The sequence below is a fragment of the Tetrao urogallus genome (genome assembly GCF_951394365.1).
Source record: "Tetrao urogallus genome assembly, chromosome: 16".
In the NCBI taxonomy this organism is placed as follows: domain Eukaryota; kingdom Metazoa; phylum Chordata; class Aves; order Galliformes; family Phasianidae; genus Tetrao; species Tetrao urogallus.
In genome coordinates, this window is record NC_136829.1 from 11,158,160 (window position 1) to 11,181,054 (window position 22,895).

At 65.7% G+C, this 22,895-nt stretch overlaps 1 protein-coding gene across 2 annotated transcripts; it reads left to right on the plus strand.

Moving 5' to 3' along the window:
• Positions 1–136: 136 nt before the first annotated feature.
• SLC12A5 (solute carrier family 12 member 5) lies at positions 137–22,648 on the plus strand (the record flags this gene model as incomplete). Of its 2 annotated transcripts, none has more annotated exons than XM_079543451.1 (26): positions 137–245; positions 11,479–11,573; positions 11,823–11,954; positions 12,249–12,395; positions 12,946–13,000; positions 13,842–13,972; positions 14,114–14,355; positions 14,427–14,638; positions 16,001–16,168; positions 16,993–17,091; positions 17,253–17,310; positions 17,831–18,005; positions 18,583–18,701; positions 18,831–18,929; positions 18,998–19,117; positions 19,265–19,369; positions 19,441–19,609; positions 20,333–20,528; positions 20,607–20,776; positions 20,865–20,996; positions 21,137–21,244; positions 21,322–21,444; positions 21,539–21,726; positions 21,946–21,960; positions 22,178–22,311; positions 22,557–22,648. In XM_079543451.1, the coding sequence occupies 26 exons, from the start codon at positions 137–139 to the stop codon at positions 22,646–22,648; spliced, it is 3,393 nt and encodes a 1,130-aa protein (XP_079399577.1). The 2 variants fall into 2 exon arrangements, with proteins under 2 accessions (XP_079399577.1, XP_079399578.1); XM_079543452.1 differs by lacking the exon at positions 137–245 and adding an exon at positions 5,225–5,276.
• Between the last annotated feature and the right edge of the window lie 247 nt (positions 22,649–22,895).

Genomic DNA, 22,895 nt, shown 5'->3' on the forward strand with positions numbered 1-22,895 from the left:
GGGCCGCGCCGGGCAGCGTCTCGCCGAGCGGGGCGGCGCGGCGGGCGGTGCTGCGGGCACTAGGACCCCGGTCAGCGCCCGGCGGCGGCCGCGCACCCGCAAGCCGGAGCCCGGAGCCACTTGTGGCGGCGGGGCCATGAGCCGGCGCTTCACCGTCACCGCGCTGCCCCGCGAGGGCCCGGCGGCGGCTCGGGGCGCGTCCCGCGGGGAGGGGGAGAGCCGTCCGCACGGCCGCGATGGTAGAGGTGAGCGCGGCGGCGGCGGCTGCGGGGCACGGCCGGTGGGGAGGGTCGGCGGGGAGGGATCGCGGGGCAGGGCCGGCACAAAGGGGTGCGCGGGGCGGGGTCGTCGGGGCACCCCGATTCAGCGGCTCCGGGCTCGGGGTCCCCGGGAGGCTCAGAGTGGGACTGGAGGGCTGGGGGAGAGGGGTGCGGAGCACAGAGATCGGAACGTGGGCAAGGCCTCCCCCAGGGGTGCGCTTCGTGCCCATCTCCATCCAGGGGACAGTGGGACCATTGGGGATGACGCACCGGGCAGCATCGGGGCGTGCGGGTTGGAACGGGGGTGTGCGGCGGGGAGACGTAATGGGCGGGGGGACATGGGCTGCCTGCCCCTCACCCAGGGGAGGCTCGTGGCGATGGGGCGAGGGGATGCTGTGAGCCCCACAGTGCCGGGCCGTGGGGTGGGCGCTGGTGCTGCGGTCAACCGTCGCCTCGTGGTGCCCAGGGGACCCCACTGAGACTGCGCCGTCACCGCAGCTGTCACCGGAACCGTATCGATCCCAGAAACCCAACCGAGGGCAGCGCGGGGCTGTGACCTTGCGGCCTTGGCAAAGGGCGAATGTGGGTGGGGGCGGGCGGGCAGTGGGATGCCCAAGCCAGGCTGTGCCCTGCGCTGCGCTCCGGCCTCATCCCACAGCTGCTGGTCAAGGACCGCCATCTATCCCGCAGCTCCTGGGCGGACGGGCCCTGAGAAAGAACGCAGCAACGGGCGCTGAACTGGGAGCCGGTGGGCGGGTGGCTGAGGACCGGGTGCAGGGCGGGCAGAGGTGAGAGCGTGCAGGGATGTGGGGGAAGCGTGGGGCTGGGGACCCCCAGAGGCCTCCGCTGAGTCCCAGCAGGGCCGTGACCTTGTGCCCTCGCAGAGGACAGCGCAGCCCAGCGCCGCCAGCAACCGCCTGGGACCGGCCCTGCAGCCCCCAACCCGGGCAGGGCCAGGAATGCCGGGGCCTGCGGGGGCTGTGGGGGCTGCACCCGGCCGTGCTGCTTCTCCACACCAGGTTGGGGCGGTCTGAGCAGCCCCCCGGCACCGCCGGCCTTCCTGACAACTTGGAGCGGCATGGTGGGGCCTGGGAATCTCAGTATGAGTCTCATGTGGGGTCCCAGCCGGCTGCAAGAAATGCTGCGCGGGGCTACGGGAGCCCACGGGCTGGGGGCCGTTTGGGGAAGCTCCCTCTGCCCCCCGCTTTTGCCAGTGAGCCCCGACGGGAAGCGGGGCCGGGCGCGGTGCTCCACGTGGAGGAGTCGGCAGCGCGTGTGGGGCTGCGGGGCGTCAGCGGGGCCGTGCGTCGTCGAGTGGGGCTGCGCTCGGCGGTGGGGTCTCGGGGGGCCATGGGGTGCGGGAGGGGTCGCTCAGCGCAGCGCTCGCTCGCCGCCAGAGGCCGCTGCTGGCTCCGGAGAGGCGGGGAGGGGCCGCGATGGGAGGGGGGTGATGGACGTGACGCCGCCCCTCCCGGCCCCGCCCTGCGGCCGTTCCCGAAATAGCCCCGAGCGCGGTCGGGGGCCGGCTCCATCCCCGGGCCCGGTTGCCGTGGCAACCCCGGGATGCGGAGGGCCGGGGGCGATCCCGGGGTCCTGGAGCGGCCGCGGCCCACGGCGGGCCGCCCCCTGCAGCGCAGCGCGATGCGGTGCTTTGCGGGGTCCTGCAGCTGCCGGGGCCGTGGCGTTGAGCTGTTGCTATAGGGTCGGCCTCCCCAGGAGGGTGCAGTCCTGGGGGGGGGGGGGGGGGGGCTCCCTAGGGTCCTCCTCATCGTTGTGCTGGCTCTACGGTCGACCCCCCACCCTGCGGGCTATGGGGTGGCAGCGCGGGGCCAAGTGGGGGCAGGTGGCGGTGTGGGGGGCATCTGACTTGGGGAGTGAAGGGGCATCCCTGGGGTGAGCCCCCCGGTGTCCTCAGGCAGCCGGGCTCCACGGAAGTCGCTATGGCAACCAACTGGTTAAGGAGCCTCTCTCGTTGCCATGGAAACTGGACCCGATGTCATCTCTTTTCGCTGTTCCATGATGCTTTGGGGATGGTTGTAGCCATTCTCCCAACCCCGCTGTGGGCAGGGGTTGTGGGGTGGCTGTGCTGAGCTGGGGCACCCACAGCCCTTGTGACATCCTGACTGTGGGGACACCCAGCCACGGACCAGCCATCTGCAGACCTGGGGGGTGCTTGGGTGCAGCTAGGCAGGGACCCCCAGTCCCACAGAGCAGCCTACACAGTTTCCCATCTTCTCCCTCCTTGAAGCACCGGGTTTGGGGAAGACATTGCTATGTGTGAGGAGCAGTTCTGTGCGGAGCCCCTTCTCACTGCCCCAGCACAGAGCCGCAGGGAGAGCAAAGACACAGGGCCTGGGGTCTGGGGGAGGTGTTATTAAAACAGCCGAGGGGTTTTGCTATGTGTGGGGGGCTGCCTGGCCCGGGCATTGCCGGGGTTTGCCGTGGCTCCCATCTCCCCAGCACGCATCGAGGTTGTGGGGCTGAACTGTGCCCATGGGTTGGTGGGCCTGGCAGTCACCTGGCTGTCTCTTCCCACTCCCACCCAGTCACAGAGCTGGGGCTGTCAGTGGTGTGGGGTTGTGCCACGGGTCCTGGCTGTGACTGTTGTTGTGCTCTGACACCGGGGTCTCACACAGCTCAAGCTCGGTGCAGGGTGGCTGAGGGCACACGGGGGGTTTGTGAGGTGGCTGTGCCGTGCCAGCTTCAGGCTGCCCGCGGGGCTGTGCGGCCGTGCGGCAGCACATTCTTCCCCCTGTCGCTCCCCAGCAGCATGCTGTAAGTGGGACACTGATGCCACGCCTGGCCCAATGCCAGGCGCCTGCGTGCGCTCGGGTGCGGGGGCCACTTGTGGCTGATGGAAGGTCCTGTGCCTGCGGACAGCCACCTGCCGCCCTCCGTCCCCTCTTCCCTGCCCGTGCTTCGTGCTGCAGCCCCTGCTTCTGGGCGCCGACAGCTGCGCCAAGGCCACGGCTCAGTGGAGTGCAGCGTGCAGGGGGCCACGTGTCCCAGCCCCATACGCTGCCCACATCAGACCCCTCTGCCACAGCTCCCCAGGAGTGGGCTCCCAGCACGCTCCGTGTGCCCTGTGCCCTGCTCCATGCCAGAGGCACCCCGTGCACAAGAGGAGTGAGCGCGGTCGATGCTTCAGCCCCCGCATTGCTGGCAAATCCCAGCCCCTGAAATGGAGCCATAATCCAGGGATTAGGGGATTAGTGGTCTTTCACGTGCTCGCCCCCCCCCCCCCTCCCCCATCTGCTTTAGCTGGAAAATCCCTCTTGCGTCGAGCCCACGTTCTGCGGCCTCCTGCACAAAGCTGCCACCTCAGTGCTTGGCTCTTGCTGTGGTGGGATGGCCCTGCACACCCCCTGGCCACGCAAACATGCTGGAGCTCTGCCCGCTCCATCCCACTGGCCTTGAGCTGCTCCATCCCTGGGCTCAGGGCAGCCCTGCTCAGCTCCCACTTGGTGAATGAAGCACCACTGCTGTGGGTGCTGAGGCTGCGCCCTGCCCATGCTCTCCAGGGGTGCCCCCGTGCTGCGGGGCTCCCTGGGGCTTTGCAGTGCTGCGATGTGCCCCACTGTGCTGGGCACTGATGGCTGTGGCTATGCTGAGCCCCACCTCCCCGGGGTCCTGGCCCCACAGCGGGGCAGGGCTGGGGAAGGGCGGCGGAGCCAACCCCTGCAAGGTGAGGGCTGGGAGCATCCGCGCTGCAGAGCAGCTGGCTCCATACCAGGAGAAAGTAAACAATTAATTACAGCCGTCAAGAAGTAACTAACGCCAGCGGGCTGTCATGATCTCAACTCGCTCCTGAGGAGATGCCGGGAGCTGCAGCCAGCTCTGGTTCTAGGATCCTCCCTCACTGAGCAAGTGAGAAGAGAAGGGGCTGTGGGATGACCTCTGGGGTCAGCGCAGCATCCCTGTCAAAGCCCTGCCCAAACTGTGCCGAGAACCGTCGCCCACCCGGATCCCATGCTGGCCCTGGGTCAGCACAGCCACAGCCCTTCAGGGCAGCCCTCTGCTCCGTGTCCGCAGTGCTGCGTGCCCGAGGGAGGGAGCTCCATGTGGGGATGTTCCTGGAGGAGGGGGCACCCCTGGGGCCCTTGCAGTCTCATCAGGTGTGCTCACTCCCAGCCTGTGCCCCCGAGGGGCAGCTTTCCCCACTCTGCGTTGCTTGCTGCAGCTTTGGCCAGTGCTCGCCCCGCTCCTGGTGGCCCAGCTGTGCCCAGCTTGCCAGGGTCCACCCAGATGGTGGCACCGCTGCAGGCATAGCAGGACAGCTGCAGGCTGGTGGTGGTGTTGGGCTGGAAGTCACAACCCTGGGTTGGTGTTCTGGCTTTGGGGGGGGCTGCCTGAACTGAGTCCTTGCCGAGCCCCCCTCTTCCCACCGGTCTGGAGGCTGCTGTGGCCAGGGCTGCCCCGACCCCTCGCCGTGTCCCCTGGGCAGGTGTTGGTCCTGCTGGTGCGGGGCTCTGTCTCGCTCCTGGCAGGGGAGTGTCGGGTCCCCGGTCAGTGCCCGAGCTGCGGAAGGAACGCGGTGCTGCGCCAGTTGGGGGGGGGCACCTGCAGCCACTCGAGTGCCCTAATTCCTCCCCCAGCCCTGGCTGAGCGCGGGGAGGCGGCGGACGGCTCTGCTACAGCTCCTTCCCCCTCCCTCGCCTATGCCTGCCACCGCTCCCCTCCCCAAAAACCCGACAGGGGATAATGCCTCCTGAATACATGATGAAGTGAGTAGTCAGGCTGGGCTCCGCCGCTGCTGCTGGGAGTGAGTGAGCGTGTGAGTCTGTGCATTGAGGCATCTCTGCACTGCAGCCTCCTCCTACATCCAGCCAGAGAGGCCAGAGAAAGGCGCGGAGGGAAGGCGGCTTGTTGCAGTGCGAGGCACTGGCCCCTGGGAAGAAGCAAATCCCTGGCAGCCGCCCTAGGCGCGACCGGAGCAGCCCCGAGCGAGGCGGCGGGCAGCGGCCATGCTGAATAACCTGACGGACTGCGAGGACGGCGACGGGGGGGCGAGCCAAGGTAAGGGGCAGCCCGAGGGCGTCGGGGAGCGGGGGCCGGGGGCTGCGGGGCCGCAGCCGAGGGGACGCGGGCAGAGCCGGGAGCTGCGCGGGGCCGCAGAGGCTCGGGGAGGTGGGCTCCGGCCGCGACGGCGACTGCTGCTGGGCGGCCCACGCGACGCCGCGGTGCGGGTCCGGGCGCTGCCCGCGCCGGGCCCCGCGGGGCTGCGGCTGTGCGGGCGGTGCGGGCGGTCCCGCTCCCGCTGCCGGTGGCGGCTGCGGCTTCCCGCGGTGGCGCCCCCGCGCCGAGCCGCCCCCGCCGCCCGCCCGCCCGGCCCCGCGCCCGCAGCTGCCGCAGTCCCGGGAAGCGGCCGGGCCGGACCGGGCGCCCCGCGGAGTCTTCCCCCCCCCCCCCGGGGCCGGGGCTGCGCTCCGGTCTCGGTCCCTTCCCGGACGGCCCTCGGCGGCGCTGCCCCAACCCGCTCGGGCCGTGCCGCCGCAGAGACCTCTGCGACGGCCCAATCCCGGCTGCCGCCCCCGGCGTTCCCCACCCGCTGCCGCCCCGCACCCTCACCTGCCTCCCCCCGACCCTCCCCAGCCGCCCCCGGCCCTCCTCGCTTCCCGCACCCCCGGCTGCCGCTTTCGGTCCCGCTCCTCATTTTCACCCCCCGCCCCCCGCGCTCCCCGCAGCCCTGGCCCGGCGCTGCCGCTGTCCGCGGTGCTGAAGCCGTGCGCACTGCAGCCTCCGGGGCCGCCGCGGAGAGGGGGCCGGGGCTGCAGCCCCCGGGAGGCGCCAGGGCCCCCGGGCCGCGGCGTTCGCTGTCTAAGCGGAGCCCTGGCCGCCCGTGTTTCCCGATACCCGGCAGAGCCGAGCTGCACGGGTGCAGTCCCCGGCTTCCCGGCAGCAGGGCGAATGCAGCATCCTCCTTCACGGGTGTTGCTGGTAGGCACGGGAACGGGCCAGGAGAATGCGGGCGTGTGCGCGCGGGGCCCTGCAGTATCGCTCTGACCGCCCCCACTACCTCCGGGTCCTCTCAAGGGGTCTGTCGAAAGCCTTGGACAAGAGGGCCTCGAGGGGGGCAGCTGAGCTGACAGTTGCAGTGTGAGCTCCCGGCTGCCTGCAGCGGGGCTCCGGGCATTGCCACACACAACGCTTTTGGTATGTGCTCCACAGCCTGACCCTTGTTTATCTGCTTGTTTATCCACGGCTGCACTCAAGATCAGGGCTGGCAGGAGTTTTCGGGGTCACCTTGCCTAGCCAGGTGGAGCTGCGCTGCCCCATTGGCCAAACCCTTTCCTGCCTCTGACCCTTTGCCCTATGCAGCAGCAGGGGCTGTGTTGTTCATTGCGTCTCCATTGTAGCAATGCTGGGCTGCATGGAGGCAGGTGTGTCTGCCTTGCTGCTCACAGGGTGCATTTCTGGGGTCTGACTGTGAGGTTGGACGTGGTGCTGCTACAGATGGGCCACGCAAACTGTCCCTGGAGCTGAGCCAAGCTAGGTGGTTCTTGTGGGGCTGCGGATGCGGGGCTGGAGGAGGTGTGTGGCTCTGGGGGGCTGGAGAGCAGAGGAGGGTGCAGGGGAGAGGCACTGCAGGGCCCTCACCCCCCGCACCTGTAATAGGGATGGTGGGGGTGGAGGACTCTGGCGGTTGCTGCGGGGGCTGTGCTTCTCCTGCGCCTTGCCAGGGGCCCCGCAGCATTCCCTGCCCAGGTCTGTCTAGGGATGGTGATGTCCCATCTCAGGGTGGCAGAGCTGATGCTTGCCAGCAGGGACACCTCCGGTTCTTTTAGGTGCCGTGGTGACTGCTGAGACAAGCAGACAAGGTGCTGCAGAAGCCCTGGTCCTCCACTTTTGCCATTTGTGTCCCAAGGCCAGACAGCAGCCCCTCTGCAGGTGCCTGTTCTGGGCAGCCTGAGAGAGCACATTGGTGACAAGGGCTGGATGGCATCCAGCGCTGACAGCCCAGCGAGAGCAGGGCCAGGAGCAGCCCTGGGGAGGGGACAGGAGCAGGGCAGCAAGCAGGGCTGCAGCGTGACATAGGGCTGACTGTGTGCATCACTCTGCTTTGGGCATGGGGATGTCAGATGCAGCCCTGCTGCAGGTGCCTGTGCTCTGGGCTGGAGGCACCTGGATGTCTGAGGAGAGGAGAATCGGGATGGGGAGCTTGGCTATAGCATCGTTGTGTGGCCATTCCCATGGCAGGGCTCAGGCTATGGGAGAATCTGGGAAGCTGTTTAAATGCAGCCAGCCAAAACGCCTGTGCTGGAAATCCTGAGCCTGCAGGGCCGGCTGATCAAAGAGAGGATAATCCTGGGTTTGGAAGAGGATAGGTCTGAAGTAGCAGTTGGTCTAATTTGGGTCAGGCAGTGAAAGAATCCACCCCAAACGGCCGCTCGGCGCGCTGGCCGGCTGCAGGGGCAGTGTCACCAGGGCAGGGGGGGGGTGGGCACTGCATCCCTCCTGTGCTGCAGCGATCCTGGCACTGCGGGACCTTGCAGCACCCCAGGGCTGCGGGTCAGTGCCAGGACCAGTGCATGCATGGCCGAGTGCCCTGGATGGCCAGAGGGGGACAGAACAGAGCTGTGGCCGCCCCCGGGCAGGAGCTCCTGCGACATGGCAGCTGGGGCCATCAGCTGCAGGACACGTGCTTGCCCATGTGCTTGCCGGCCCACAGGGATGAACAGAAGTGCTGGCGTGACCTGGGGGCTGCTCCTTGCAGACAGCCCTGGGCAGAGTCCCAGGGAGCTGGAGCAGGCTGCTGCCAGCCAGTGCCAGCGAACTCTCTGGCAAAAGTCAAGGTGCCCTGTGCTCCTGGGGAGGAGCTCCAGCACAGCCCCATGGCCCGGGCAGCATGCGCAAAGCGGGCAGGCATCACCCCCTGCTCCTGGGGCTGGGGGCTGTGACAATGCAGGGCTGGAAGTGCCTCCTGCAGGCATAGGTCCCAGTGACACTGTCTGGCGCCAAAGCAGGGGTAGGGGAAGTGCAGTGCCAACCCTGCAGAGGGGCAGTGCAGGAGGAGAAGCCAGCTGGAGCTGGGCTGGGGGCACCATCCAGCTGGGCCCTGTGGTGCCGCTTACTGCAGTAGCACAAACCCAGGGGCAAGTGGTGGCATGGGGCTGGGACTGCCCCTTCGGCATCCCCCTCTTGCCTGCTGCTTCCACCTATCCAGGGGCTGCAGCCCCCACCCCAGGGCTGGATGTGCTGGCAGGGTGCCACAGGGGGACAGGCTGGCTGCAGCCCTGACAGCAGCTCTGCTAAATTAGCCCTCAAGGTTTGGCTGCCTGCCCCTCCTCGTCCCCCACGCCCCCCCGCTCCCACCCCTCGTTAGCTCTCAGTCCCTGCGCTGTGTAAAACGATTAGGGAGGATTTGGGATAAGGGACATGATGCTTCCCGACACAACTGAGGGCTGAATTAGAAGCCGCGAGAAGATCACATCATGGTGGGTGCCGCAGCCCTGCCTGGTGGTGCTGCCCCGTGGGATGGCTGCGGGCGTGCAGGGACGGTCCCACAGCTCCGGGTCCCCAGCAGAGCGTGGGCTGGGTGCTGGGATGTCCCCAACACGCAGGGCAGGCGGTAAGCCCTGCCGCGAGCAGCATTACGTGGTCGCCACGCCGGGGCCGTGGTTCCCTGCCAGCAACCCAGCCGCGAGCCCTTCCAGCCGCCGCAGCAAATTAAAAGGCCGATTCATGTTGAGTGATCCCTGGGGAGGGGGGCGGCTCGGCGCCGGGATCGAAGCCTGGCACGGCTCGGCTCTGCTCCGCTGCTGCGTGGCCCTGGGCAGTGCTGGGGTGATGGGGGCCGTGTCGGGCCCATGGGCTTCAGGGTCACCTGGCAGCCTGCAGTGTCCAGGAGGTGCCACGCTCCGTGCCTCAGGCAGGGTCGGGCTGCGGTGGTTGGTGCTGGGTACGGGGCGGCTCTGCCCAGGACGGGCTGCTGTGCCCCTGCCTGGCTCTGCACAGACCACAAATCCTCTGACAGCTGCATGGAAGAGGCTGCACCAGCCCCTCTGCGGCAAAATGGTCTCCGGCAGGAGCGGGGAGCATAGCTGTCACCTGGGACCCCGCAGCTGTGGCACTTAACTCCTTCCAGACTGCAGAGAAAGGGAGGGGGGCCTGGGCTGTGCCCTGGGGACACCAAAGATGAGCATCCCTGTGCTCCCCACTTCGCTTAGCCACTCTGGGCCTCTCACAGTGTTTGTAGTGCTGGTTGAGGGGCTCCTGGCATCCAGAATGCAGCCAGCGTGGGGCCCCCGTGATGCTGTGGGGGACAGCTGTGGACTGCCCACAATGGGGGCACTGGGCTGTGTGGGGCAGCAGGAGCTTGAACCCCAGAGCCTGGGCTCAGGGCTCTGCTCTGGTGCTGTCATTGCACTGGGATGGGGCTGAAGGGTGGGAGGGGCAACCAGCGAGGTCTTGGGGTGCAGAGATGGTGCTGGCAGGTCGGGGCAGCGGGGCAGTGCGGGTGCCCCGTGGTGCAGCTGTGCTCCACCACCACGAGCCGGGCAGTGTTGGCCCCATGGGGCTGTGGCGATGTGGGGTCACAGGGCCTGGCTGTGTGCCTGCAGGATGCTGGCGGGCTGGGGCGTGGTGCCGGGGTGCCGTGCGGTGCCGTGTGGTGCCATGCAGTGCCGTGCGGTGCCGTGGGGTCCGGCGCCTGTCCGGCTGTGCTGTTACATAAGAGCGGGAGCAGAGGCAGCCGTGGCTCGCTGTTACCATAGAAACCAGCGTGGTGATGTCGTCGACCGGGTACCAGGCGGTGAGGCGAGGCCCCGCGGCTCTGCTCACACTGTGGGGGTCCCGAGGGCCCTCTGGGCTGCCCACTCTCACCCTGGTGTCCCCGTGTGTCCCCTTGTGTCCCTCCGCATGTCCCCCATGTGTCCCCGTGCAGTGGGGCTGTGTGCACCCTGGAGAGGAGAGCATGGCAAACCCCAGCCCCCAACCACCACGGGTCCATTCTGAGGTTGGGGTCCCATGGCCGGCAGAGGTGTCCCTGTTTGCATTTTTTTATAGCATTTCCATGCTCCCCGGGGCCCAGGCTGTGGTTTGAGGTGGTGGGAGCCAGGAGGGTGTCTGCCTGTGCACAAGGCTCTTATGTAATGTTCACTTTGCACAATGCTTTTGGCAGAACTAGCTGGGCAGGAGCACTGCCCCGCACTGACAGCCCCATAGCAGTGCCTGGGCAGTGGGTGAGGGCTGCACTCTGCGGTGTGACACCAAGCAGACCGCATCTCCTTCCTTTCTGTTGGCTGTGGGGGGGGGGGCAGTGGGAGCATGTGGGTCAGCATCACTGTGGTGTTGGGGGTTTTGCCCCCCAGCCAGCCAGGAGGGGCTGCAGGTGGTGAATCATGGCCGCATGCAGGAGAACTTGCTCCGCCGAACCCAAAAACGAGTCAACTGTTGGGAGGCAGACAGCCTTCAAAGCAACGCTGTGCTCCCAGTATGCTGGGTCTGTCCCGGGCTGCTGCTGCCATGGGGGTGGCTGCATCACCCCGGCTCGTGGCAGCCCATGCACCACCCCACAGCTCCGGGCCTTCCTGGGCTCTGTGTTCAGTGCCAGCAGAGAGCACAACTCCTGTAGGCACAGAGCGGCTCTGGGATGCTCCGTGCACAGAGCTTGCCCGGCCCTGCTGCTGTCCTGCCCTGGTTCCTGTGCAGCATGGGTGCACCCACACCATGCGCTGCTCCGTTTGGTTCGTGGGCATTTCCTGGCCCCACACGCTGCCCACCCAGCCCGGCCTCTCCCTTCACTGTTCGGTGGCTCTGCCTCGGTGCTGAGAAATGCGCCACTCAAATGGCATCCATGCTAGCTGCCGCTTTATTTCCAGCCTGATTTATTTCTGCTGCTCTGCAGCTCTCTGCTGCTTTCTTTGCTATTAAGCTCGACTCTGGGCGTCTTCTGCGCGAGGTCATTATGCAGCACGGCAGCCCCATCCTGGTGGAGCAGCAGGCTCTGCAGGCTTTGGGTCGTGCTGTGGGACAGCTCTCAGCGCCGGCTTTTAACCCCCCTGGGGGCTGCATCGGGGATCTGATGAGGTGCTGTGGGATGCCGGGTTGCCTGGTTCCCCCTGGATCCACATCAGTCACTCTGCGTGGTGCTGGCACTGCGGATGCACTCTGGTGAGCCCAGATGGTCAGTGCTGTGCTGCTCTGAGAGGGGGGTGGCTCCTCTGGGGACTGTGAAGGGATGGGCGACACCAGTTCACCCCCCCATCCTATCCTGCAGGCGATGGCAATCCCAAGGAGAGCAGTCCCTTCATCAACAGCACAGACCTGGAGAAGGGAAAAGAGTACGATGGCAAGAACATGGCCCTCTTCGAGGTAGGGCATGCAGGCGGCTGGGCCAGGGCCGTATGGGAGCTGGGGAGGGGGCCGTTGGGACAGGGACACTGCAGAGCCCATGCAGGATCTCCCACTGCAGGGCCAGCAGTGGTCACGGGCCAGGAGCATGCAGCCTGCAGAATACAGCACAGCACAGCGGTTGTTCTGCTGTGAGCAGCGCAGTGCTGTGCTCCGGGTGCCGGGCAGGGCTCGTGTGGGACCTCAGCTCTCGGGTGCTGCTCTCTGCAGGAGGAGATGGACACCAGCCCGATGGTCTCATCACTGCTGAGCGGGTTGGCCAACTACACCAACCTGCCGCAGGGCAGCCGGGAGCATGAGGAAGCTGAGAACAATGATGGGGGCAAGAAGAAGCCAGTGCAGGTGAGGAGTTGCAGGGCAGTCACTGCTCCTTCCTCCCATCCCCTTCAGCCCAAGCTGTGCCCTGTCTCAGGGCACCAGGTCCCTGCAGGCACTGCTGCCCTGATGTCCCTCTCTGCTCCAGTCCCCATGAGGGCTGTACAGCACTGGGACCACTGTCCCCCTGCCCACTCTCACCCGACTGCAAAGTGTGCAGGGTGCTCATGGCCGAGCCGCCCCCTGTCCCTCTGGCCAGCAGCAGTGTGTACGAATGAGAGATGCACACTGAGCTCTGATGGCTCTTTGCTTCCTCCACAGGCTCCACGGATGGGCACCTTCATGGGCGTCTACCTGCCCTGCCTGCAGAACATCTTTGGGGTCATCCTGTTCCTGCGCCTCACCTGGGTGGTGGGGATCGCTGGCATCATGGAATCTTTCTGCATGGTCTTCCTTTGCTGCTCCTGTGTGAGTGTCTCCAACCCCCACCCCTCAGCCTCATCCTGGGGGCTCCTCCTGGGCCAGGACTGTCTGCCCCCCTGCATGCTGTGCTTTGTGCCCTCTGCCAACACTCACTGCTGCTCAGTGCAGCTCAGGTGCTCCTGCTCCACTTAGCAAGGAGAAACCACCCAGCTTCCCGGAGGAACTGGGAGTGGAGCAGTGTTCAAACTGTGACCCAGATTGCACCTGGGTGTGGGTGGGATGTGGTGTTGGTGCCCGCTGCCTGAGACCCCTGTGCCTGGGAGCTGGCTGCCCTGCTGGGTCATTGCCCTGCAGCATGGGTAGGAGGGATGTGGGTGGGCAGAGACCCCATTGCCCGTGTACCCTCTGAGCTGCTCAGCCCCCACAGACAGCATCGCAGTGTCCCAGCCCAGTGCCATGTCCCAGTCTTCCTGTCCCAACCCTGTGACAAGTCCTGGTGCTGCCCCATGGCCTCTGCTCTCCGGTCCCTTTCCTGTCCTATGCCTGAGCTGGGATGAGACTCTGCCCGATGCTGACACTGTGTTTCCTCCTGCAGACGATGCTGACAGCTATTTCCATGAGTGCAATTGCCACCAACGGCGTGGTGCCAGGTAGACCTGAAGCTGTGCCTGTGTGTACTTGGGGCGTGGGGAGCTGGCTCCTTGGGGGTGGGCTCCTGCCAGGTTTTGTGCCCCAAATGTGCTGTGCCAGACCCTGGGCTGCCCCGTGCCATGCAGGGGATGGCAGCTGTCACTGCCAGCCGTGTCCCGGCCCTCTGCCACCAGCCCTGAGAGGGTTCTCCAGGGGTGAGCACGGAGCTGGAGCCTCCACCCCGTCCCCAGAGCTGTGAGGTGCAGATGGCAGCGGGAGCCGTCAGACACAGCTCCTCCTGCCAGACTGGGGCGGCCGTGGAGGATCCGCTTCCCCGAACAGAGCCGGGCGAGGAGCAGGGGGAGGATGGGTGCCGGGGTGCGGGAGCCTGCTGCTGGGGGCTGAGCACTGCGGTGCCCGGGGCTGCCCCCTGAGCATCTGTTCAGCTCCACAGAGCAGGAGCAGTGCCTTCCCCGCCGCTCCCGGGGCTCAGCACAGTGCTGGCAACCCGGCGCAGGGTGTAATTAATGCTATTTATCATCCTGCCGCCGGCCGCGGGGCCATCGATCGCTGCCGCCTGTCTCTAAGGGCTCCTCTGGGAGGAAGGAGCAGGGCATGGCCCGTGTCCCTGGGGCTGCAATGCCTGTGTGGCTTCGCAGGGACAGGTGTCCCTGTGGCCGTCATGCCCAGCTGCCCGGCTCCTGGGAACAGCTCTGCCAGCTCAGCTGTGTGAGGATTGGGATGGCTGAGCTGCTGCTGGCTGAGCAGGGTGCTGGGGGTCCTGACCCCATTCGGGGCACTGGGAGGAGCAGGGGTGCCTACTGGGGGCTGTCTGGGACCAACCTTTGCTCTCTCCAACAGCGGGCGGCTCCTACTACATGATCTCACGCTCCCTGGGCCCTGAGTTTGGTGGGGCTGTGGGGCTCTGCTTCTACCTGGGCACCACCTTTGCCGGTGCCATGTACATCCTGGGCACCATCGAGATCCTGCTGGTGAGTGCTTTGCCCACGTGGTGCTGAGGGCTTGTGTCGTGGCCTGGCTGCTCTGCCCTCGCCTGCTGGGGGGGCACGGATGTGTGGCGGGGACCAGGAGCGCTGCCTTCAGGGAGCAGTGATTGCACATCTTTCCTCCAGGCCTACATCTTCCCCGCCATGGCCATCTTCAAGGCAGAGGATGCCAGCGGGGAGGCGGCTGCGATGCTCAACAACATGCGCGTCTATGGCACCTGCGTCCTGACCTGCATGGCTACCGTGGTGTTCGTGGGGGTCAAATACGTCAATAAGTTTGCCCTGGTCTTCCTGGGCTGCGTCATCCTCTCCATCCTCGCCATCTACGCCGGTGTCATCAAGTCGGCCTTCGACCCACCGAGCTTCCCGTGAGTACGGCATGCCATGGGATGGGGACTGGGCTGAGGATGTGCTGCTGATGTCTGTACCCCCCTGCCAGGATCTGCCTGCTGGGCAACAGGACCCTCTCACGGCACGGCTTTGACCTTTGCACCAAGGTAGTGGTGGAGGGCAACGAAACAGTGGGCTCCAAGCTCTGGGAGCTCTTCTGCACCTCCCGCTTCCTCAACGCCACCTGTGATGAGTATTTCACCATGAACAATGTGACTGAGATTGAGGGCATCCCTGGAGCTGCCAGCGGCCTCATCCAAGGTGGGTGTGTGACGGGGATGGAAGCATGAGCAGGGCCATGGCGGCTCTGCTGGGCTGGCAGAGGGTTGGTGTGCAGACAGCTGCATGGAGCAGAAAGCCGGTCGTGATATAGCACTGATGAGGAGCGTGGTGAGCCCTGCCTGGGGCTGCTCTGCCCTCGGGTGCACCAGGCGGCAGGAATGGCTGCACTGCGGGACTCGGTCGGTGCTGTGGCCATGTGAGCCACAGCTGGTGCAAGCCCGACAGCTCTGAGTGCTGCTCAAAGGCTGGGGAGGAATAAATCCTCCCTTTGTTTCCTCTCAGCCATTGGAAGGCAGGATATCGATCTGAGGTTTAGCGAGGAGTAATCGCCCCTTGGGGGTACTGTGCTGCTGCTACTGCTGGAGCACAGGCACTGGAGCAGGAGCTGCTCTGCAGCCAGGCTGGGAGGGCAGCCAGGGCACAGAGCACCTCGGCAGCATGGGGAGAAGCTGCTGCTGACCTGCTTTCTGGAGCTGCTGGTGCATTTCCCAGGTGCTCACATTCCTCAGCTGAGTGCTGGAGGTCGATGCTCTGTGCCACACTTGGGGTGTTGGTGCTCAGGGCTACAGCTCTTGGGGCTGCAGCTGCCAGGCCTAGGGACCAAGAGAACACAGAGGTTGTCCTGGATGCTTGGGGGCTGCTGGAGGCTTTCTGTGCTGCAGGGGCAGGGGCAGGCTGCAGCCCTGTCTCCAGCTCTGTCTGCGGGCAATGTGCCTTTCCCAGTAGGATGGGCTGCAGTGGCAGTGGGGGCTGCCAGCCCCAGCTGTCACCTGGGGATGTCTGGGGGACGTGGGCAAGGAGCACAGCATAGGGTGGCAGCCCCGGTGTGATGCTGTGGTGATGCTGCCTGCCCCTGCCCAACAGTGCTTGCTGCTTTCTGCTGCTCCAGTTTCTCGCTGCAATCTGTGACCAAGGCAGCACGCACAGGGACGTTAAGCCTGTTACATCAGCCCCATGCTTATAATCCCATCAAAAACATTATCAAGTTACTTTGACACGATCCACTTTCCTTAAACCTGTGTTGATCAGTATTAATTATATTACCCTCTTAATTATTTGCTCCGGGAATCCCACGTCAGCTGCTCCAGTATCTTACAGGGACAGTGCCAGCACTGGGACACACCTGCTCTGGTCGCCCACCCACCCCTGAGGCCTGCATGTTTCTGAGGTCCATCAGGGGCTGGGGCTGCTCACCCTCTGGATGCCAGCAGCGCTGTGGCTGCGTGGCACAGTGGGGATGGGATGATGCCAGGCACCTCTGTGGTGCAGGGCTCAAGGAGGTGGCTGTGGGTGCATGCTGTGCTCCGGACACGTCCTCACAGCAGCCGTGCCTCTTCACAGAGAACCTCTGGAGCTCCTACCTGACCAAGGGTGTGATCGTGGAGAAGAGGGGGCTGCCCTCTGTCAGCCCCCCGGACACCCCTGTGGACATGGACCAGCCTTACGTCTTCAGTGACATGACCTCCTACTTCACTCTGCTCGTGGGCATCTACTTCCCCTCTGTCACAGGTGGGTGCTGCCGCTCACACGTGCCGCTGTGCCTCTCCCACGGAGCCCACGTGCGCTGCCGCCGGCCCGGCGCTGTGCGGAGGTGGATCACAGCCCGTCCTCCCACACAGCTCCGGTGCCTCGCTGTGTGCTGACGTGCCGCGGCGCCGGTATTTATAGCTCCCCGGGGAGGAGGAGCCCTCCCCTGCCCCAGTCCCGCTGCGGAGCCCTGTGGGACCCCCGTGGGATGCGGGAGTTCAGCCGGAGCCCTGCAGGCTGGTCCCATCTCGGCACTCGCTGCTGGGTCCGGTGGTGCTGGATTTGGGGCTGATGGCCCTGCGGGTGCGCCCCTGTGCCCTCCATGTGCTGCCCCTTGTACCCTCCAGCCTGGCACTTGCTGACGGCGTGGTGTGATGGTGCATGGATTTGTGTCGTGTCAGTAATGTAGGCTGAGCCACAGGTAGCTGCGTCCCCGCTGCGGGACCTGCTGTGCACACAGCAGCTGAGCTCACGGGGATGCATGGCAGGGCTGTGCCTGATCCATGGCACCAGAGGATCAGAGCAGGAAGGTCAGAAAAGACCATGTCTTGTCCCAGCCATGACCAGACCCTGCAGCCACTGCCACCTTGCTAGAGTTCATTAAGGGCTGATTAAACAAGTCAGACAGTGGGTTTTGCACCTAATCCTACAGTAGCCTCAGCCTGCAGGTCAGGTGGGAAAGTGCTGATGGGACGTGAGGTGGGCGGGGGTCCCTGTGCCTGTCTGGGTCCTGGCACAGCCGAGCTTGATCAGTCCTACCAGCAGGGTTGTGGCTCTGCCACCACATTATGGCCCTCTGTCCCCAGGCATCATGGCTGGCTCCAATCGCTCTGGGGACCTGCGGGATGCACAGAAGTCCATCCCCACAGGCACCATCCTGGCCATTGCCACCACCTCTGCAGTCTGTATCCTTCAGGGCTCGGTCGGGTGATTGGGTGAGGATGGGCAGGTGGGCCGGCAGGGCAGGAAGAGGTCTGCTGGGGTCTGGTGGGACAGACGGGTTCCAGCGCTGGGCAGGGCGGTGTGGGGCTCTGCACCTTGCAGGCTGTCCTTGACCGCCCCACAGACATCAGCTCCGTCGTGCTCTTTGGGGCATGCATCGAGGGCGTTGTTCTGCGTGACAAGTGAGTGCCACTGGGCCGTGTGGGGCAGGTGTGGGGCAAGCTGGGCTGTGGGAAGGGCTGGGGACAGAGACAGCTGTGGGGAACGCAGCAGGATGCTGCAGCTGGAACCACTGGAGTAACATGGTGGTGTTCTGGGCCTGGTGGGGACGGCGTGCCCACAGGGAGGATGCCCGGCTGTGCACCAGGGCAGATGCAGAGCTCACAACAGGCTCTGGGGGCTCGTGGGTGCCCCTTCCCCCCACTGCTGGTCCCTGCGGCTCGGGCTGTGCGCAGCTCTTGTTTGTCAACAGGCAGCGCCGCGTATGTAGGGCAGCCCAGCTCGCTGCGTGGCAGTGACACTTCTGGGTCGCCAGCACCAACACAAACTGGATCCGAGCCACACGCGGCCTTCATTGGCCCACTCCTGTCAGAGGGGGTGGGAAGCCCCTGCCCCACGTCCCCCCGCTCCCCACGCCGTACAGGTTAGGGCCGGGCTGGCCGCGTGCTGCCCGTGGCCGTGGGTGATACCCGTGCCCTGCAGGTTTGGTGAAGCCGTCAATGGGAACCTGGTGGTGGGCACCCTGGCGTGGCCGTCCCCGTGGGTCATCGTTATCGGCTCCTTCTTCTCCACATGCGGGGCCGGGCTGCAGAGCCTCACCGGCGCCCCGCGCCTCCTGCAAGCCATCTCCAGGGACGGGATCGTGCCCTTCCTCAGGGTGAGCGGCCCCCAGCCCTCGCAGTGTCCCCGGCAGCCATGGGGCGGGCCGCCTGACCCCCACCCCATGGGACGGGCACCGGGGCTGCGGTGGGTTCGTCCGCGACCTGTCGGTGGGAGGAGAGTGTCGGGAAAGGTCAGGATCCCCCTCCCCCAGCTTCTGCCGCTTAATGTTTTATCTGCTCTCCGAAGACGCGTTCTCACAACTGCGTCTCTCCAAATCCGAACCGACAGCTCCCCCCGGGGAAGAGCAGGCTAATTTTAACCGCGCGCCTCCGCCCTGCCAGCCACATTCCGAGCGCTCGCACGAGGACCGCAGCCTGCGCCCTGCCATGCTCCCGGACGCGCGGCCCCCACCCCACGCCCGGACCCTGCCCCTGGGTACCCCTGGGAAACGGGGGTCTGTGTGCCAAAGCGGCCAGGCTGGGGGGCTCTGATGGCTGCTCCCCAGCACCGTGGCTGTGAATGCAGCAGCTGGGCTGTGTTTGCCCCCAACTCCAGGCACGGGGCCAATCGGCAGCGTGAAGCGCATGGAGCTGCTGCCGGGTCCTTAACGCCCCTCTCCTCCTCCACCCCAGGTCTTTGGCCATGGCAAAGCCAACGGGGAGCCTACCTGGGCTCTGCTGCTCACCGCCTGCATCTGCGAGATTGGGATCCTGATCGCATCCCTGGACGAGGTGGCTCCCATCCTGTCCATGTAGGCAGCACCTTTGGTGTGGCGGTGGCCGGGCGGGTGCCTCTGGGGGGGTTGGAGCCTCACATTGCTCCGCACGGGGCCGTGCCGTGTCACACTCACGGCGCCATGCTCAGCTGCTCCCCTCTGCAGGTTCTTCCTCATGTGCTACATGTTTGTCAACCTGGCCTGTGCCGTGCAGACGCTGCTGCGGACGCCCAACTGGCGGCCCCGATTCCGCTACTACCACTGGTGAGCAGTGGGTGGTGCAGGGCCTGGGGCTGCAGGGCTGCGGGGTGCTGATGTGGTGCCTTGCGCAGGACCCTCTCCTTCCTGGGTATGAGCCTGTGCCTGGCACTGATGTTCATCTGCTCCTGGTACTACGCGCTGGTCGCCATGCTGATCGCTGGCCTCATCTACAAGTACATCGAATACCGCGGGTAAGGGCCCGGCGGGGGCTGCAGGCCTGGGGGTCCCCACGTCCCCTTGGTGCTGTAGGTGCCGGGGGCCCACGGCCGCGCTCCGTCACCGGGGCTCCCAGCGGCCGGAGCCGTGGACATCCTGTGATGCTCTGCTGTGTGCCGCAGGGCGGAGAAGGAATGGGGTGATGGGATCCGGGGGCTGTCGCTGAGTGCCGCCCGCTACGCACTGCTGCGGCTGGAGGAGGGCCCCCCCCACACCAAGAACTGGAGGTGAGGCCGCGGGTTGGGGGGAGCGGGAGCCATGAGGGTGGCGGGTGCTGACTGCAGGACCTTCCTTTCAGGCCCCAGCTGCTGGTTCTGGTCCGTGTGGATCAGGAGCAGAACGTGGTGCACCCACAGCTCCTGTCCTTCACTTCACAGCTCAAAGCAGGCAAGGGCCTCACCATTGTGGCCTCTGTGCTGGAAGGGACCTTCCTGGACAACCACCCACAGGCGCAGAGAGCCGAGGAGGTGAGAGCTTCCCATGCCCTCCCAGCTGCTGTGCCCCAGGGTGCATCCAGCCCTGCTGCGGGGCTGCTGGGAGCGCACTGCACAGTGCGGGCAGTGGGACCTGCGGGACCCCCACTCCTCTCCCCAGAGCACCAGCGATGCCAGGTACCAGCAGGGCACGGGCCTGGCTCCTGGCTGGTGCTGCACAGCGCAGCACGGTGCCAGCAAGGGGCCTCAGTGCTGCCAGGCTGTGCAGCCCCTCTGCGGAGCACCCCACACTCCTCACAGCCCCCACAATGCAGGCAGGGGAAGGTGGAGCAGGAACCTTCCCAACTGGAGCGAGATTCCCCTCGCACCTCGCGCCAGCCAGGCGGCACGTTAATGAGATTAAGCCCTCAGAAGCAAACAGTTTCTCTCCCATGCAGACATGTTATAATTTCTCTGAGTAAATAACTCTAATTGCTGCTCTGCCGCCCGTCAGAGCCCTGGCACGGGGACTCCCTCTGCTCGGCACGGCACAGAGCCACGCGCCGGTGCTGCTCACAGCCGGGCCTCCCCCATCCCCATCCCACGCTGCCGTCCTGCTGCAGGGCTCTGCACCCCACGATCCACACCCCATAGGCTCTGCTCCCTGCACCCCACCCATCTGCTGGCTGCCCCGGCCCGTTGGGTGCTGTCTGCAGCAGGTGCTGTGCGGGGCCACGTCCCATGCACGGTCCCTGATGCCTTCTCTCCCGCTGCCAGTCCATCCGCCGCCTGATGGAAGCGGAGAAGGTGAAGGGCTTCTGCCAGGTGGTGATCTCCTCCAACCTGCGGGACGGCATGTCACACCTCATCCAGTCCAGTGGGCTGGGCGGGCTGCAGCACAACACGGTGCTGGTGGGCTGGCCCCGCAGCTGGCGCCAGAAGGAGGACCACCAGACCTGGAGGAACTTCATCGGTAGGGCTGCACGAGCCGGCCGGGTGCCACAGGGTGCTGACGTGAGCGGTGCTGGCTGATGCGGCCCTTTCCCTCCAGAGCTGGTACGGGAGACCACGGCTGGGCACCTGGCCTTGCTGGTGGCCAAGAACGTGGCCATGTTCCCAGGCAACCAGGAGCGCTTCTCGGAGGGCCACATCGATGTCTGGTGGATCGTGCACGACGGAGGGATGCTCATGCTGCTGCCCTTCCTCCTGCGGCACCACAAGGTACTGTGCCCCCAGGGCGGGCAGGGGCTGGGGCTGGGGCAGCCTTCACCACACGGTGCCCACAGCTCCCTCCTTTCCCCCCTCACAGGTCTGGCGCAAGTGCAAGATGCGTATCTTCACGGTGGCTCAGATGGATGACAACAGCATCCAGATGAAGAAGGACCTGACGACATTCCTGTACCACCTGCGCATCACGGCGGAGGTGGAGGTGGTGGAGATGGTGAGCACTGGGCTGGGGCCGTTCCCCGGAGTTCTGCATACAGGGGATCCAGACATGGAGGCACAGTGGGATGTGCGGGGCCAGGATGGGCTGTGCTGCAGGCTGGGCCCCGCAGCTCATCCCGCTCCTCTGTCCCACAGCAAGAGAGCGACATCTCAGCCTACACCTACGAGAAGACGCTGGTGATGGAGCAGCGCTCGCAGATCCTCAAGCAAATGCACCTCACCAAGAACGAGCGGGAGCGGGAGGTGAGGAACAGCCCCACAGCCGGCCTTGCTGCGTGCCCCCATGCTGCCCCGCTGTGTGCTGACCCCACCCCACACAGATCCAGAGCATCACGGATGAGTCCCGCGGCTCCATCCGGCGCAAGAACCCAGCCAACACGCGCCTGCGCCTGAACGTCCCCGAGGAGCAGGTGGGCGACGGCGAGGAGAAGCCCGAGGAAGAGGTGAGGTACCGCGTGTTGTGTCCTGCCGGGGACGGCAGGGATGGGGTCACCGGCTGCTACGGCCCCTGCCCACCACACCTCTGCTCTGCCACAGGTCCAGCTCATCCACGACAAAAACGCCACCACCTTCTCCAGCAGCTCCCAGTCCCCAGCTGAAGAGGCAGAGTCGGGCCCTGAGAAGGTGCATCTCACCTGGACCAAGGAGAAGTCCGTGGCCGAGAAGAACAAGAGCAAGAGCCCTGTCAGCCCCGAGGGCATCAAGGACTTCTTCAACATGAAGCCGTACGGCCCCACATGCTGCTGCTGTGTCACCGTGTCCCTCCTTGCTCTGAGCAGGGGCCTGCAGCCGGGTCCCTGCACACCCACCTGACAGCGGGGAGGGTGGGAGGTGGGGGGGTCCCTGTGCAGAGTGGCGGTTGGGTGCTGGGGCACACTGGGTGCACGCCTGGCACTCACCTCTTCTCTCTCTCTTTTTTGCCCACCCCGTTGTGATCCTGGCAGGGAGTGGGAGAACCTGTAAGTATATTGCTTTGGGAGCGGGGGGGGGTGGGAGGGTGGCACTCGTGGGCCCCATGTGCAAAGGCAGTTCCTTGCACCCATTGGTGGTTGCTTGTGGCATTGATGCCGGTGAGGTTTGCTGTGCCACAGCCCGGCTCCAGCCCTGCCCTTTGCTCCCTGTGGTCCCATGTGCATCCCTGTGCCCGGCCCCCACCCACGTGTGCTGTCTCCCCAGGAACCAGTCAAACGTGCGGAGGATGCACACGGCTGTGAAGCTTAACGAGGTGATTGTGAAGAAGTCCCAGAAGGCCAAGCTGGTCCTGCTCAACATGCCAGGGCCACCCCGCAACCGGAAAGGGGATGAAAACTGTATCCTTCCTAGTGCTCTGGGGGTGGGCTGAGAGTCCCTCCTCAGGGTCTGTGGGGCTGGGGGCTTCCTTGCAGGCATGGCAGGGCACTGCCCAGTGTTCAGCCTGGATACCCCCTGCAGCTCCTGCCCCACGGTCTGCCTGGCTGAGACTGATGGCGTTATGGTCGCTCCAGCCGTGGTGCGGGGCTGTGGCTTCTGCGGGCTCCCTGTTTCCACCCCTCGTTCCTCCTTGACGGCCGCACAGACATGGAGTTCCTGGAGGTGCTGACAGAGCGCCTGGACCGAGTGCTGCTGGTGCGTGGTGGGGGCCGGGAGGTCATCACCATCTACTCCTGAAACACGGCGTGAGAAAGGTTTGTCCGCACCCCGAGAGCCCCACCACCCCGCACCGAGCTCCTGGAGGGAGGAGAGAAGCCCGATGGCAGCCGGTGCACAGAACCTTCACCTGCCTTCAGCCGTGCCCCTGACCTCTCCATTCGAACTGCAGCACCAGATCTTCCGGGAGCATCCAGCACCTGAGCAGCTGTTCCTCATTGCAACGTCACAGCACTGCTGTCTTTGTTTATATATAAATATATACAGT